The following is an 18,216-nucleotide window of genomic DNA, read 5'->3' as shown; positions in this document are numbered from 1 at the left end:
GAGATGCATGGTTAATTGCACGGTTCGCGTAAATGTTAATTTTCCCGAGCTCCATGATGCATGCCGTGCTGGAGAAAATTTATGGACAATAAAGATGTCTCCTGTACAAAAGAAAGTTGTACACAAACAACTGTATTTACAACTGTAGTTACTGTATTGCCAATGAACCGAACTAGTGAAGTTGAGCAACAATATTATTTTGGTGAGCTGTACAAGTTTCTCCGAAAATTTTCTTTTAGGTGAATACATATATATAAAAAATCGGCAACTGATTATGTAAGACAGTATGAGGCATAGTACAAATATAACATGGTTTATTTCGGGTGGACAGTCGATATTAGCTCCCCTCGGTATTGGAAGTTGAAAAGCTACGTTATATTTGTATACTGACGGTGCTATTACGAAGCCATAGAGAATTAAGGTTTTGCGAATAGCCACAAGTATGATGGCACATGGCATATGCACGTGATTCTCACGAAGATGACACGTGCCACCGTACTGGTTTGTTGGTGACGACAGCGTAGTCGGTCAGTATAAAACTACATGTATTAGAAGGACAAAGTGGTCGATCCGTCGCGTCGTGCCTGTTGCACCGTCTCCAAACTTCGTATACAACCAGAATGGAAAATCAGCTCATAATCGCCCCCACTTTACCCTTGGTTGCTGACAACGGTTCATCATTACGGGAAAACGTTTTGAGCAGATCCGGCTACACTGGCTTCGCCGTGTACCTTGCAGTGGTCATTTTCTTCAGCGTGTCCGGGAATGTCACAGTAATTCTCCTGTACGCTAGCAACAGATCGCTGCACAACGTGGTCAACATCCTGCTCCTGAACGTCTCCGTTGCTGATTTGTCCGTAGCCGTGCTGGGAACACCCGTCTCCTTCGCTGCCAGTGCGGCCGGTCATTGGTTACTCGGTCCCATCGGCTGTACCTGGTATGGATTCATCTGTACCTTATCGGGTAAGTCTGCGGTACCAAAAGGATGGCAATTAAGTACAGAAAAGCCGCAAAAGCAAAGTCGCGACAACATCAGAGATTACGTATTTCCTGCACCCGATTTCACGAAGCGACGCGTCGCAACTCGAGTTACGACGTGTAACACGTCGCAACTCGCGACGCGTCGTATCATCCATTTCACGAAAGTTGCGACGTGTTGAACGCGTTGTAAGTTCCTTGACAATGGCTTAAAACACGTTGGAAGTTACGACGTGTCTAGTGGTCATCGCAAAATAAGAAGAGTCCCTTTCTAAGCCAATTTATTGCCATAAACATTACAAAATCGAGATTATAATACCGAGGCAATGTGTGTAAAGTTGTAAATAGAAACTCCATTGAATAATTATGAATTAGAGTGGAATATTGCAGTTGAAATTCAAAGTAGCTATACAGTCCACTGAGAGCTTGTTTTCCTTCGAAATTGCATCTTACGGCCACCATTTTGTTTTACGTTTTAACAAATTTCGAGCTGAGATCCGACGACTCTTTGTTGAATATCAGACGACTATTTACTGGACGCTGACTAAACACATAAAACAGTCACCGAGTTGTGCTATAAATACACCTACGACGCGTCGCACTTACAACGTGTTTCGTGAAATGGATCGCAGGACGCGTCGCAGCTACGACGCATCGTAGAGATACGACGCGTCGCATCGCTGCGATGCATCGTAAGTTACGAAGAGTTTGATGAAATCGGGTGCTGTTCTGACAGACATGAAAGGCAAATGTATTTATAATTATCGTAAAGCTCATTAATATTAAAATAGTATTAATTTGTCTGTTCACCATCAATGTAGCATTTTTGGGTTATTGCAGTTTATGGGTGTTTAATGATATTCCGAACAAGCTGTTGTAGGGTAGCATGTGTGCTACTCATGAGCATATCGGTAACAGCTTCGATATAAAAAAAAAGTGGAAACTATTATTGCGTATGCAATAACGGAACACCACTGCCAGGCACCGTCGTTTGGTGCGAAGCGTACTGATTTTGTAAAAGTTCAGATTGTATCTATTGGCGGTAAGCGGGCCGCGGGATGACCAGGAACCATTTTTACCATTAATATATACAATGATCATTTTCCCACATTTCTTGCCATGATCCCCTTCAAAACGTTTTATACTATTTTTTAAAATGTTTTGAAGGGGGATTTAAAGGCTGGGCCGAATTACATGATGAGCGAATGTGCAATCAAAAGTACGTGTTTCTCATTCAAAATAACAGATTGCATCACATAACATTAAACTAAAAGTGAAATAGAATGACAATGTTTGAAATCGCCCTCTAAAAAGCGAAAAGGAAGTCTCATGAACGAATCTGAATGAGCATAAACGAAAGGTGCTGCTCAATCATTTAATTGATTGATTGAACTGAAATGGAATGGAATGCTCTGGTAGCGAAAATGAAACTCGTGTTCAGAGCGATTCTCAAATTCAGTCGAAAATGAATGACCAATTTTCAGAAGTGAATGAACATTTCAGGAAATTGGCCGGGAAAACCTATATTTTTAACATTTTTCCCCACCGCTGCTGGGATGCATGTTAGGCAAAGAAAGAAAGGACATCGAGAGTCAAAGAAATCTGATACAATGTTCCAAAACTGTACTTAACAGTGAAATACGAAATGTGGAATACTAGGGACCTTGACCAGTCCTGTAGTTGTCTTCATAATATTAGTAAATTGACGGCACTTGGCGCCCGTCCAACGAATTGACTGAAATGACTAAATATGAAAAGACATGAACAAACAACATAAAGATAAGAGCACGGAAAGCTCAATGCTCCCTCTTTAGTTTTGATGCAGTGATCATTCCACTTGCGGCAATAACATACCATTGCAATCGTGTCTTTTTTCTTTCCCCCCGAGTTCTAGACAGTAGGGACCATTAACAGTGCCGTAGCATCCTGGGTGGTAAGGAGCCCTCCCCCCATATGTTGTCACAAGTGCCCTTCTTTCAAGAGTGCCCTTTTCTTTAACGTCCGCGAGCGATTTTTTTTACGTAGCCGGGATGCTCTAAAGTCATGCATAATTCAGTTTTCCTTTGAATCGTTACAAGACACTTAGGTTCTTGTTCTCTTTTTCCCTTGAAATAAATTTATCTCAACGAAAAATTCAGAGGAGAAAAACAATCGATTTAAATGAGCAGCAACGACGTGGATTCAAACCAGGGATCGTTGTATCCATAGCTCATCACGCTATCCACTAGGGTACTGTGTGGTTGCTCGACGACGTCTGTACTTAAAAAATGCTTTAACCCTATCAGGACCGGGGGAGGCACAATGTGGCCCCCTCCCATATTTTTGCTCATAACTTTTTAACGGTGCAGCCGATCGCCACCAAATTTGGTGACTTTTCCTAAATATTATCTGGGGTCATAATAGATAAAAAAAAAAATCAAGGGGTGGTTCGTTGTTGCCATAGCAACCGTTGGTTTTACATTGGTTCCCAGTTTTTCACGTAATTTTAATAAACTAATGTTTAAATATTAATTTCTACACTGTAAAACTAATTGTCATATTGTTATTAATTTATTTATCAGATAAGTGATTGAGAAGTGTCCCGTGACAAACATGTTTCCCAAATTTTATGACATTTGACCAAAGAAAACGGAAAATACGGGGAAAAAACTATTTTTGACCAAAAATGGGCAAAAATGTCCCAAAAAACGCCCTCTATGGACGTTTTTTCAAAAAAAAAATGGCAACCGGTAGGATTTGGTCAAAGGTTAATTTCTACCAAGTTTTAAAAAAATCGGTCATTTACTTTTGAAAATATAGAAAAAAATATACCTACGGGGACCCCCCGGTCCCCGTAGGTCCAAAAAAAGTCCGGTCCTGATAGGGTTAAAGTGAACTGGTTGACTAAATAATAACAACAATGCTATTGATATCATTGTTCTGTTTCATGAATAACCATACTGACCCGATCGAAACTACTGAATTATTTATGACTTTGGAGCATCCCCTACGGAAAAGAAATTCGCGTCCCGCGAACGTCGGCCCCCATGAGGAGCGCCACCTATCGTGCGATAATGCCCATGATTGTCCGCTTTGAACAGTGCCCCATTGGAAGATGGTTTCCAGCCCCCCCCCCCCCCCGGATGATCTAGTGACGCTCAATGTGCCTTTTTCACGTCTACCCCCCCCCCCCCATAGTGAATTTGATACGCGCATGGTACGAAATGGTACGCGTACAGGATACGTAGGTACGGTGGCTCGTTAGATCACTGTGTTTCGTGGTTATTCATCTGGCACACTATGGGCAATGTGCATTTCACAACAAAAAATGTTAAGATGTATATACGTATAAGGTTTGGTGAAATAACCAAAAAACATGGCAATTTAACAAACTAAATTTTTTTCGGAGTACTTGTTGTGCACATACGGCACATTATTAAGTAGTGCTAAAATAAATTGGTGGTCTGAATGCTGCAGGTTCCGAGTCCGGGTTCGAATAATAAGTCTACTGTACGTTTTCATTTTTTTCCCAAAAGTGATATTTCATCCCTAAATTATTGTGTTCAATCAAGTCCTGATCATCGATGAAATAAATTTCTCCACTTCCTTCTCATTCGTGGCCCTGATGACTTTTTTTAACCCTCCGAGCAGCGAAGTGGTGATTTCATTCTCCACATTTTCCAAATATGGGCATAATTTTTTTTCAATGGGCCAATAAGGCCAAGCTTCCATGTAATCCTCACCCCTACTATACCCCACAAGCCTGTAGACTCCCATTGGCCAGTCCCTACCCACTCCGGAGTAAGGAGTGTTGAAAGACAGAAGCCAAGATGGCGCCCAATGCCTTTGTGCAGTAATGGGAGATCTTAGTGGCCAATCCCTCAGTGCCGCCGATCCCTTTGTGTCAACCCCTCGTGCCGCCAGGAGCCCAGACAGGTTGTAAACAATCCCTGGCCATGTGAATGACCTATATCTTGTGCATGTACAGGCATGCCATGGTTATTGACCTATAAACACAGGTGGTGATCAAATTCTCCACGTGTTTCCACGGTGTGATTTTTTTTGGTAAGCTGCTCGGAGGGTTAAAAGGGAAGTGAAGTCCAAGAACATTCCGTTGCCAACTGACGCATGCGCATTCTCGGCATTGATTATACTTGTTGCCAAAAAAACAAAACAGTAATTGCCAACGGGGAGCCAGGACTTACGCCTTTCGTTTGACTACAGCCATTCACGCGGTGCTAGTAGTGCGCAGGCACACGTTACGTCACGCACGAATCAGCCACTATTCGCTTACGGTCGACTAATGGCCCTCGTCACAACTTGCTCATTATGTGTGTAGCAGACCAACGCCCTGTGTAACACTCTTTCGACCCCATGCAGCCTCGTGATGGCAGTTCATTTTGAAAACCGAATTATGTCGTAACTCTTCCTCACCAGACTCACTTTCTCAACGTAGGTTTACATCAACGTATTTAATGATGTGCATTGCAATGGTGCATGTACGTTTAATACCCACGCTTCAAATTTACCATCTGCCCCGGATAGGTGGATCACCAAAAACCTGAAAACTTCACCTCCATACTACTTCTTCTGCTCATTAGAAACCTACACAATACGGTTCAAGAATGTAGAGGAATTTATGCCATTCCTATGATTGTTCCATACACCAGCCTAGGCTAAACATTGACCTTCGATGATTGTTTTTACCCTTTACAGGATGCGCGCAAATTGTTGGAATAGCAGCTGTCTCCTTACATCGGTATTTCTTGGTCGTGAAGCCATTTGTTGCCAAGAGACTGACGACAGGAGGCGCCCTAGTCTGCGTGGGATTTACTTGGGTCTACTCCCTGGCTGTCGCTCTACCTCCCGTTCTCGGATGGAGTGAGTTCACACGTGAAGGCGCCGGAATATGTAAGATTTCAACACTTCCTTACATCAGCAAGATTTGCATTTTCTCGTGCCGGTCGCTTAATTAAGGGTAAAATATTATTTTTAGTGGTAGGGTGTCTCACTGTATGGTGCGCAGTTATTATCGATACCAACTTAATGTTTGTCGTGGGTTCGGGTCCCACCCAAGTTATCTATTTTATCACAAACGCTCGGTATACATTGCAACACTGAGTCTACAGTGTTTTTTTTATAAATGCGTCGGTGAAGGGCAAACACACTTTTGAATTTGCATCACCCCGACGCAGATTCCATCTTATTATTGTTTTGATGTCCGTAGTTGCCAATATAATAACCAAGTACAAATATTAGAAGTCATAAATTTGGTTATGTATAAAACATGGCAATATGTATTTTTAAGAGTTAAAACAAGTATTCACTTGGTCACGTGGTACAATGACGTGAGCAGGAATTTAATATGGCGGATATTGACACGTAAGCCCTCTTTTAATTTTAACTGTTTCTTTGGGGTTCTTGGGATTTTTTTTTATTAACCAAGCAGTAAGAATTTAACCATAAAAAGCTTTCTTATTTGAGCCAATTTCAGTTGAAAATCAAAATTGAGGACACAATATATTTGGGGAAAAAATCATAAAATTGATGGTTTTTGCTTTCCAAGTAGGTAAAGCGCCCATGACGTTGATCATAGTTACGAAATGTTTAATTTGATGCAAAATAAGTCAAAGAATATCTGTACCAAGTTTTAAAGTATTTGGAACGTTTAGAAATAATGCCAAATATATTTGTTTTGACGAAAAATAGGGCAACCAAAATGTCACATTGTAGAATACTAATAGCCGACAACATTTAACGAACAAAATTTAAGGAAAGAGTTGCCAAAACATATTGAAATTCTAATCGAGGAACATGCGCCCAGGGTCTTGAGAAAACCGTAAATAACTGGGTCCATATAGCGAGTGTTCCGTTTTAAAGAAATTAACATTTCGTATTCGTATAACTTTACTTTTTCCTTTACCTTGTTGTCATGATTAGGATTGTGTGGGATGTATTTGACGTAGGCTAAGGACATCCACATCATAATCTCATTGAGGCCTGTGATTGAAATCAAATTATTATGAGAACGAGAGTATACAGGGTGAGTGAAAAAAACGAATCCCAAATGTTGGGACCATTGTTTTAGTGAAGTTCTGCATGTAGCATTTTCAAATTCTAGGACATGAAAGCCCAGTTCATAAGCTTTTTTTAGTACAATAATCATTCAAATCTCTCTTGTGCTTTTCAAGTTACGGAATTTTAAACACAACCATCGTTTTAAAGTTCTGTCCACGGATCACAAAAAAAGTTCCGTTTTCTTTCAGTAAAACGAAAACAAATCACACAGGGATGTGTGTGATTTGTTTTCGTTTTGCTGAAAGAACGCAGTCCTTAGGTTTCGGGTTTTTTTTTACTCACCCTGTATATATATAAGCGTATATTCTTATGTTTCCCCCCCCCTCCGTCTCTCCTGCCTACGATACTAGAATCCTTTTAAAATACAATCCACAGTCTGTATTATTCATGACAAATTCCATTCTTCTTGAAGGACATTTCCTGGGAGGATTCTCCATTAAGATTTAGTGAACGTATGACATATCTTCCCGTGAGACCCTATTACATTATCATTCGAAAAACAGACGCATTTTCCTACGTTGGCCGAAATGAGAAAAAAATGTAGCTCTGTGGCCTGATTTTAAGGAAAGATAGGTTTCCAGTCCGAAACATTATACTTCTGTTGACGTGTAGCCTATACACATGTAGATCGAAATTCTCCCTCAATTTCGTACGCGGTTATATCATACGATACTTTTACTTGTGGAATTAACCTCTACATTTACTCTTAGTTCGTATAATATATTTTACGCCACAGTGATATCTAAATATATTTGAAAATGTGCATCAATTAATTCTGGTGAATATTGTACCATATATTTTATCATGCTTATGAAACTGCTCCCATTTTGCCATCCCATAGCTTGTTCCGTGAGCTGGCACTCTGGGAGTCGGTCTTACACGTTTTTCATCTTCACCATGATCCTGGCGATTCCCATGGCTATCATCCTCTTCTCCTACAGCCAAATACTTTTCACAGTAAAAAAGGTAGGGAGTTATTATAGTCGCACAAGCATTGGCGGATCCAGAACACAATTTTGGGGGGCCCAAAAATTTTTGGGTCCCCCCCCCGCAGATCCGCCCTTGCCGACAAGAATACCATATAGTTTGCCAAACGATCGATCAATCGTTCCCTTTGCGATGAAGGTTTATATTAACTAAACGGCCAATTGTTATTTTTACGTGCACTGAATTTTGTTTTCCCTGCAGTAGGAATACTAATCTTGCTTATTCCAGCATTCTAAGCAAAAATATGTCAGGTAATAAAAAATAACTTAAGTTTGAAGGGTTTTTTTTCATAATAAAACGTAAAGTTTAAACCGTTATCTAGAACGGAGCTCCAAGAAACCAGAATACTGCGTGGGGCAAACATGCTATACTTGAGAACGTTCAGATCAAGTTGTTTGTTGTATTCTTGATTCTAAGAAGTCTGTGGATATAACTGACGGTCAACCGTATGTTCTATTCAAAAGTGCATAAAATTTGACATTTTGTGGCAAAGCTCTTTTCAAAGGCATTCTGAGGCTCCGAGTCGCATAATTGCCGGAATATTCTTAAGATAAACATCATTACCCCCTTCAAAACACGATAGTCAGTTTCGAGGTACCATTTCTTCATTCGTTAAAATATGTCACAATGACAGTCTTGCCCCTTCGTTCTCTTCCTTTTCCATTTGAAGATGGCCAAGTGCCAGGTTAGTAACCAGCGGTCAAGGGAGGCAGAGAAGAAAGTCACTATCATGATTATAGTCATGGTGCTCACCTTTTTGGTGGCTTGGACCCCTTACGCCGCCCTGTCTTTGTACATGGCCCTCGGCGGCGATAGCGTCTCCATTACACCCCTGACCGCTACCTTGCCATCAATGTTCGCCAAAGCATCGACCACCTACAATCCTGTTATTTATTTTCTTCTTCATAAAAAGGTAATGTCTCATAACAAGAGAAACAACAACAACAACGGTAATATAACAACGAGTATGACGAACGAACGACGGAAAAAACAAACAAACAAACAAACAATCCTACCAATTAACTTATAGCCTATTTGTAACGGTGATAAACATGGGCGTCGCCAGGATTTTTCGAGAGGGGGCAAAACATATTTTTCCCCAAAAAATGCTTGAATTTCTCAAAATGTTCTCGATTTATCAGTTTTAGAGGGGGAAGGGACATTTTGCCCCCCCCCCCCCATTAAATTTACACCACTGTGACTTCGCGCCTCTTTTTCTTTTCTTTTTTCTCTGTTTCCCCCCCCCCCTTTTTTTTTTTTTTTTTTTTTTTTTTTTTTGGCTTTTCCAGGGGGGGCCCCTCCCCCCCCCCCGCGACGCCCATGGTGACTAATAAATATGTCAATAACATTTGGAAATTGAATTGTTTGGGTTGATTGTCACACACCCCCTCAAAACAAACTCACGATGTACTTAACTTCACGTTAAGTACGGTTGAGTCTCGATAGTCCGAAGTACCATTGGTCCGAAGTCCCATTGGTCCGAAATAAAGGCAGACACTGCGCACATAGCCATTTTTGTCAAAAAATGGTAAAAGTGGTCAGAACTGCTTCAGATCGCGCGCACGACAGAGCATCTAAAATTCAAAAAATAATTCGGCGCCTTTACGCGGGCCTCGAACACCACGCCGTAATTTTTGGACCCACTTTTTTTTTGGGGGGGGGACCAAAAATGTCCCCCCCCCAAAGAAAAAGTGTGTTCTGGATCCCCCTTGTCAATGGGTGCAAACGAGTGACGCTGAACGTGGCCCGATTCTGACACTAGGGGAGGCTGTTCAAGGCGGACGATTTTGGACACCGTCTAACACAAGGTAGCACTGTTCAGTGAGACCTCGTTTGCCGACTTTTGTAGGAGATTGCCGACAAGAACAAATGGCGATTACTCCATCAGAGTCTGTCGAGGAGGGACAGGGCGATGGTCGTTTTGTACTAGTGCCACACTGCTCCATAATCACGCACTTTTTCCCTCTATGTTTCACAGTTCAGAAAAGCTCTCCTTCAGACATTCTCACGAAGGAATCGTGACAGGAGCCTTCATATCAGCCCGACAGAGAGTATACTTGCAAGAAAGGTACCAATCGGATGTCAAGGCCGCAACATGTCCACCAACAAGCCTAGAATGGACCAAAGAATTCAGCTGGCAGGAGCATGCATAATCCCTCCAATGCAATTTGGGAATTGATGATATTAAAGTCTGACCGCAGCCCCGATTCAGACTCAGTGACGTAACTGGGGTTCAGTTGACTGGTGTTGGGGCACTCAGGGCCTCACTTTCTGGAGGGGGCATTTATGGTTTTGTTTTACAATAGAAAGCTCACGTTGGGCCTTCCCCGTATTCAGGGGGTGGGGCATAGACCCTGAACATAGGGAGTGATGCCCTCCGTAGCTTCCCCATTACTCACGCCACTGATCCGATCAGTTATTAAGTTCTAATGGCAAGAAAATGCAATATTTTTGTCGCCTCATGATAGGCATATACAGTTTTCATTCGTCGTTATTGCAATAATCATTCTGACAAGTTGTCCGTAACAACGTTCTACGGCAGAAACGGGTTTTTTTTTGCACCACAGTTGTGTATAGCTCACCATTGGATAATGGACTTAATTATATCGCAAAGACATCATAAAATGTCGTTAAAATCAGGTTTATTCCTTGAGATAGAGTTGTTTAATTGTTGTTTGTACTGAAGTATTGTTAGTATAAGTATTGCAACTATATATTTGACACGTTTAAAAATGTTGATATAAAAAAGACAACTTGCATTAAAAACAGGCACTCGCAAGAAACTTTTCTTTTTAATCCGTAAATTGACCTCACTGTATTTCAGTTCTCAGTCGATATACTGCAGGACAATGAGTCATGTAGGGTAATACAATGTATACGTTTCGAGCGTTGCTTTCGATGACCTACAGTAAAGGGTTTACAGCTGCATAAACAGAGATCGTCTGCCGGACAGACAAGTGTGTCCATCATAACAAAAATACATTTTCAGTAAATATAGTGTGGACTTGCGAATGGAGTTTTCAAAAAGGTTCACTATTTTTTATACGGCTCATGGGAAGGGAATATTGAGCAAATATGTTTATAAACGAAAAATTCATTTCATGTCAACGCTTTTATGAGGCAAATAGTCGGAAGCACAAAACAATGATTGAGACTGCAATCAATTCGGGCGATTCACAGTGCAGTGCGCCACCAAGAGTTTGCCATGGATAGTCCATTTTTGAAGTTTACGGTCAACACAACATGGCCCATTTAATTGAGTGTCAGTAGACAACTTGAGCTAGTTGAGGCGCGGTTCTAGAGCCAATATTTTTGGGGGGCTAGCAGGGTGGATCCAGGTTGTTTTTTCAGGGAGGCGTGCTGAAATCTAGACCGGTTATTTTCTCCGGACACTTAGGCCTCCGAAAATCAAAAGGGGAGGGGGGCGGGGAGGGGGGGGGTCGTGCCATACGACTTTGAACTGTATAGGTTTGTCTATGTAAGGTATGTGCTGACATTTAAATATTTGTTCTTTTATACACACCAACTGACCATTTTGTTTAACCTGCAATCTTTTGATCCATGTTATTGTAAAACATAGTGTCTTCCTATAGTCTAGTAAAAGTCATAATGAACAGTTTAGACAGCAAACCAAAAAAAACCCCAACTGCTTTACGTCACAAATTGTCATTGTTTAATTAGTTTGTCAGTGTTTAATTTATCATTGTTACAGTGTAACGGGATAAGTTGTTACAGTGTAACCACTTTTCCCACGCGGTATGTACATGTGGCAGGGCCACGTTTTAGCACCAAAAAAATCCCCAACTGCTTTACGTCACAAATTGTCATTGTTTAATTAGTTTGTCAGTGTTTAATTTATCATTGTTACAGTGTAACGGGATAAGTTGTTACAGTGTAACCACTTTTCCCACGCGGTATGTACATGTGGCAGGGCCACGTTTTAGCACCAAAAAAATCCCCAACTGCTTTACGTCACAAATTGTCATTGTTTAATTAGTTTGTCAGTGTTTAATTTATCATTGTTACAGTGTAACGGGATAAGTTGTAACAGTGTAACCACTTTTCCCACGCGGTATGTACATGTGGCAGGGCCACGTTTTAGCACCAAAAAATCCCCAACTGCTTTACGTCACAAATTGTCATTGTTTAATTAGTTTGTCAGTGTTTAATTTATCATTGTTACAGTGTAACGGGATAAGTTGTTACAGTGTAACCACTTTTCCCACGCGGTATGTACATGTGGCAGGGCCACGTTTTAGCACCAAAAAAAACCCCAACTGCTTTACGTCACAAATTGTCATTGTTTAATTAGTTTGTCAGTGTTTAATTTATCATTGTTACAGTGTAACGGGATAAGTTGTTACAGTGTAACCACTTTTCCCACGCGGTATGTACATGTGGCAGGGCCACGTTTTAGCACCAAAAAAATCCCCAACTGCTTTACGTCACAAATTGTCATTGTTTAATTAGTTTGTCAGTGTTTAATGTATCATTGTTACAGTGTAACGGGATAAGTTGTTACAGTGTAACCACTTTTCCCACGCGGTATGTACATGTGGCAGGGCCACGTTTTAGCACCAAAAAAAACCCCAACTGCTTTACGTCACAAATTGTCATTGTTTAATTAGTTTGTCAGTGTTTAATTTATCATTGTTACAGTGTAACGGGATAAGTTGTTACAGTGTAACCACTTTTCCCACGCGGTATGTACATGTGGCAGGGCCACGTTTTAGCACCAAAAAGAAACCCCAACTGCTTTACGTCACAAATTGTCATTGTTTAATTAGTTTGTCAGTGTTTAATGTATCATTGTTACAGTGTAACGGGATAAGTTGTTACAGTGTAACCACTTTTCCCACGCGGTATGTACATGTGGCAGGGCCACGTTTTAGCACCAAAAAAATCCCCAACTGCTTTACGTCACAAATTGTCATTGTTTAATTAGTTTGTCAGTGTTTAATGTATCATTGTTACAGTGTAACGGGATAAGTTGTTACAGTGTAACCACTTTTCCCACGCGGTATGTACATGTGGCAGGGCCACGTTTTAGCACCAAAAAAAACCCAACTGCTTTACGTCACAAATTGTCATTGTTTAATTAGTTTGTCAGTGTTTAATTTATCATTGTTACAGTGTAACGGGATAAGTTGTTACAGTGTAACCACTTTTCCCACGCGGTATGTACATGTGGCAGGGCCACGTTTTAGCACCAAAAAAAAACCCAACTGCTTTACGTCACAAATTGTCATTGTTTAATTAGTTTGTCGGTGTTTAATTTATCATTGTTACAGTGTAACGGGATAAGTTGTTACAGTGTAACCACTTTTCCCACGCGGTATGTGCATGTGGCAGGGCCACGTTTTAGTTGCAAACTGTTACGTGTTTATAGTGAATTATATAGGAGTAGCTCTCCTTAGTAAAAGAAAATCATTTTTTGTTTTATTTTAGATACCCCTCCCCCTTTGTTGGTTTGTTTGTTTTAGCCCACGATCCCCATATAAATTCTGTCACGTGGTCAATCCACTTTAGTTCAACCAGCAGACCAACAGAGACAACTTCGTATTATACCGGTATTTTATGTTCGTCCTAACTGGAGTGGTGTGTCCTGTTGGAGCTGAGGCAGAATTACATGGCATGGCCTCGGGATGTTTTAGACAGATGTCCACACTGTATTTAAATAAACAAGTTAAACATGCACCTTTAGATGTTAGAGCTATTACAAAAGGGTTTGGGTCTCAAATTTACTAATATTGGTAAAAAATACTTTTTTAGTGATACACCTGATGTACCTCCGCTGCAGTATCAACGGCAGGGTGTATGTAAGTTATAGTATGATGCAGAGCCGAATATAGAGAGAGTTGCTACATAAGGGTCGCACTGTTTGGAAACAAAATGGCGGATTATGCGATAGTGCACATATATAATTCGTACACAATAGTCTCACGCTTCACTGTTCACATAATGAACGGCCATTATGGTTCAACAGTCTGAAGGTTGTGGCAACTCTCTTTATAAAAGGCTCTGGCGCCCTCACTTGTTCCCTTTTATCAACTAGAAGCATAGTAACAACTAACCCGTGTAAAAGTGTTATCTGGTCTTCCCTAATACAGGGAAGATCCAATTTGTGAATAGTTTTTAATTTTGAAAACTTCTAGTATCAAGTTGTTTTGTGGGTGCACAGTTCAACATACACTGTTAGTTTTCTTTGTACATTAGGAGTCACTGACTTTGATTGTGTACCAAGTAAAACAATAAATAAATAAAAGAAGTTATGCTGAGCACAACCGCAACTTTATTTTAACTTGTTCTAAACCAGTTACTCGAGAGTGGTTTGCATAAGAAAGGTGCCCAGTGAAATATGTTCTGCTGCGTATGCGTGCGTGGGTAAATATTCTTGGCCGGTGGCCAAGGCATTGGTTAGGTGTTTGTTCTTTATGCAATCATATAATCGATATGGGGTAAGAGCGCCACCAAGCGTTAAATGGTCTACCACGGGAGTTCGCCCTGCAAACAGGGCGCTGGAAAGGGCTGATGCCGCTTCACAGAGTGTTGTGTAGGATGTACGGATGGTATTCAGTGTAACCTATCAGGACCTTCGCATGAAGCCAGCGCGCGACGTGTGATAAACCATAGATCAAGGAACAAACATGCAGCTGTAGCGAGTTTGAGTGTTGCATGCCACGTCACGTGTCACGCAAAATCTATCCCATGAGAACTCAAAATAGCGGCACCGGCGCCCTGGGCGGGGAAGGGGGGTACGACCGAACCAAAGGAGGTGCTTATTTTACTTCATGTAAATACTTCACGTAAAAGATAAATCACGTAAAAGGTAAAAGTAAAATCGAAGACGAAGTGAAGCTAAGAAACATGTCCAGTGGCATAAGGAGTCCCATTTACACAGGGGAACTTGGGGGATTATGGTTAAACAATGGGTTTATCATAGTTTCAAAAAAATAGACATTTCTGGTCTCCAAATTGTAACAGGGTACACTAGGGGGCATAAGTCTCCAGCATTTGGGTTCGTGCCCCCCCCCCCCCCCCATTTTTTTGGGGGCCCAAAAATGTTGGTCCCCAAAAAGTGTGTCCCAAAAAAATTACGGCGGGGGGATCGGGGCCCGCTTAAGGGCCCCGAAACATTTTTGGATTCTAGATGCTCTGTGGTGCTATCTAAGGCAATTTCTGACCACTTTAACCAATGTTTTTGGAGGCAAAGATGGTGGTGTACGCATTGCCTGCCTTTATTGCGAAGTCACTAAAAAGAAAAAAGAAAAAGATTCGTTTTGGGGAGGCCATGGCCCCCTTTAGCCCTTCCCCCTGGATCCGCCCTTGCCCCCCCCCCCCCCCCCCGTTATAAAACATTGATAACTTTTGGAATTTCCATTTTCACAGTTTATCAGATCTTCGGATAAACCACGTAAAGAATTAAAGAAGAACATCTCACTTCGTGGATTTGAAAACGCAAACAGATCAACAGCAGCCGATGTTTAATGAATAATAATATGTTTTCTCACAACAGAGAAACCAACACTGCTTTGTTCAAATGCAATTATCTTCCAAAATTTCATACATTTGTAATGACCCCAGTCGCTCTCTGAAACAGGTGCACACACGGCAGGCTGATAGTACTGAGGATTATACGCAGATTAGCCTCAATGCATCTTACAACATGCATAATATATACTTGCGTCAGGTGCGAGAGCACGCGTTTGAAGTGTCCATCCATTTTGCATGCCAACAACTTTCCATTAGACCTACTGCAGTACGTTGAAAGATTATCTTGTCTTGAAGGTCGAATTCCCGTTCCAACGAAGATGCGTGTTTCTGATTACAAGGCAGTACTCAAGACTGACATGCCGGCAAGTTAAGAGAAAAAAAACCCTGCAGTATACAGACACGCAGGTGCCTGCCGTTGAACATTTCAACTTAATAGATTGCACAGTAAACTTTCACACGCCCCAAAGGAGGAAATTTATGCTAATCAAAAGAATTTCATACTGACTTTGGGTCACAATTTGACTCAATAATCGTACTTGGGACTGAGCAGCAGTGCTCCAGTATTGTTACGATATAGGCCTACACTGAACAAAAAGAGAATCTCCTACTGTATTGGCGACATGTTCTTTTACCATGGCTGGTTTTTTTTTTTACTTTCCTTATTTTCTTTCTTTCTCTCAGCATTTTTCTACTGTTGGTCTATGTTTTCTCAGCTCAGTACATTGTTCTATTGTATCGGGAGCATATGCAAACCGGAATATACCCCACGCAAAAATCTACCCTGTCTGCATAATAGCAGATTTACTGAACTCACTGCAAATGTTTATACTGCAGACAAGAAATCGTTATTATGTTCTCGAAAGAATAGAGTGTATAAGTATCACCAGTCTTCGTTTAATTGTATGTGAACGTCTAGTCACAGACTCCCGTGTGTGAATTTTTCAAAGTGTTGTCTACGTGATCGGTTGAATGGAAGCTGTAGTTGACAATGTTAATTATATCATAGGCGTCAATTCGCAAAGTTTTCAATATTTTAATGTTTTTTTATTTTATTTTCTTTCTGGTAATGAAACCTTATTCCTCAAAAAGTGGGTTCCTCAAAAGTGCCCTCGGCACTGTAGCTGGGAAGCCTGAAGAAACCTGTAGAGAGAAGACACAGAAAAGAAATTACAGTTTTAGAAGTGGGAGGAAAAGCCCATAAAAATATTCTGAGGAAAACCCACGGAATCAGGCAGGGACTGAAAACCCAATCCACATATTGGCCCGGGCGGGATTCGAACCTGGGTCACTGGCGGTGGAAGGCGAGGAAAGTACCGCTATACGCCAACCTGACTCCCCTGGCCCTATTTTGTTGATCCTATAATTACCCCTTTTTTAAATATGCAAATTGCAGACCGATAAATTCGTCCACCCAGCTTAATTAAAGATATTCTCTTGATGCTTTTCAAAAATTTTGCTCTTTATCGATTGTCTCCGTTTTTGCTTTGTTTTAACAAAAAAAACCTCAATTTTACGTCTGGAACCTACTGTGATGAAAGGTTCCATTTTCGAATGCTTTTGCACAAAATATAGCAATTGTACAAGTGGACTTGTTTCCCTGTCCCTGTATTGTCGATTCTGATAGTGGGACGGAAACCAGTCTACCTTACGCAACTGAATTAATGTCGGGCCGCAAGAAGAATTCGAAATGTAAAAAGGAATTAATCCATTCCTCAATGTAGGCGGATTTTTCGTTTCTACAAAAGCATTATAAAAAAAAACATGGACAGTTCATCTTTAAACATTACCAAGTGATAAGGTTCTGATCCCTAGAGTTTCCGCATAATAAAACCGTTCGTATTCCCCCTTGACTGAGCAGCCTGTTCCAAATTAGCCCAGGTACCGAATATTCACTGATTAAGTCGTCTAAAAAAGTCGAAGAAGTATTCCCACAGGTATCGCATACATTTACCGGAACCATGAAGATAAAAAAAACTCAGAAGGAATTTATTTCACTGCAGTTATTAATGGAGCTTGAATGAGTGAATAATAAAAGGTGATACACGAGGAGATCGCCATTCGTGGGTGAGAATTCTCACCCACGAACGGCGCGCTACCGAGTGTATTAACCCATTAACACCCTCCAAGAATGTTCCATTATTGCTTGAACGAAGTCCTTTGTACATTTTCATTGCTGAAAAAAAAAGTACTCTTGGTAAAGAGTCGAACACCTTTATAACAAGGTCCTTGGGACTTTACAAATTACTTTGTTATAACAGGTACTTTGTATTATTAGTAATAGAAAAAAAACCTAAACAAGACTACGGACCAAAAATTTTCCTTGTTGTAAGCAGGATGTTGTATCCACAGTGCTCTTATTATCAGGGTTCGACTTGTACTTGAAGTTGAGCATAACAATTTGTTTCGTTGTCATGCTGTGGATTAATTAGGCCCATCCGTATTGGAAAGAAATCAATCCATATCAATTAGGCATCGTCTATTCACAGAATTTGTTAAAATTGGGAAAATTATGTTTAAAAAAGTGTAATTCACAAGTGAATTACACTTTTTACTTATGAGGTGTTATACTAACCTCAAGGAACATGTTGGTGCGCCAGTTTTTATTCTCTGCACTGTTAATCGGTGTAATTCGTCATGCTTCTACTCAACTAGCTGAGCTCCCTGCGAGTACAGTTTATGAACGGCCATTGCCCATTGTGT

At 40.8% G+C, this 18,216-nt stretch overlaps 1 protein-coding gene across 1 annotated transcript; it reads left to right on the top strand.

Moving 5' to 3' along the window:
• Positions 1-514: 514 nt before the first annotated feature.
• LOC119742475 (rhodopsin-like) lies at positions 515-11,338 on the top strand. The gene is made up of 5 exons (XM_038218410.1): positions 515-963; positions 5,674-5,868; positions 7,877-8,001; positions 8,693-8,935; positions 10,001-11,338. The coding sequence occupies exons 1-5, from the start codon at positions 621-623 to the stop codon at positions 10,199-10,201; spliced, it is 1,107 nt and encodes a 368-aa protein (XP_038074338.1). The 5' UTR covers positions 515-620; the 3' UTR covers positions 10,202-11,338.
• Positions 11,339-18,216: the final 6,878 nt, after the last annotated feature.

This window comes from Patiria miniata, unplaced genomic scaffold (genome assembly GCF_015706575.1).
Source record: "Patiria miniata isolate m_02_andy unplaced genomic scaffold, ASM1570657v1 HiC_scaffold_6, whole genome shotgun sequence".
In the NCBI taxonomy this organism is placed as follows: domain Eukaryota; kingdom Metazoa; phylum Echinodermata; class Asteroidea; order Valvatida; family Asterinidae; genus Patiria; species Patiria miniata.
Note: the sequence above shows the minus strand (reverse complement) of the source record. Positions and strands in the feature narration are given on the sequence as shown.

Bases quoted from the DNA above. Each gene is read 5' to 3' on its own strand.
- LOC119742475 (XM_038218410.1), top strand. From the start codon at position 621: ATGGAAAATCAGCTCATAATCGCCCCCACTTTACCCTTGGTTGCTGAC. The intron at 8,002-8,692 runs GTAGGGAGTTAT...TTCCATTTGAAG, and splicing joins TACTTTTCACAGTAAAAAAG to ATGGCCAAGTGCCAGGTTAG. The intron at 8,936-10,000 runs GTAATGTCTCAT...TATGTTTCACAG, and splicing joins ATTTTCTTCTTCATAAAAAG to TTCAGAAAAGCTCTCCTTCA.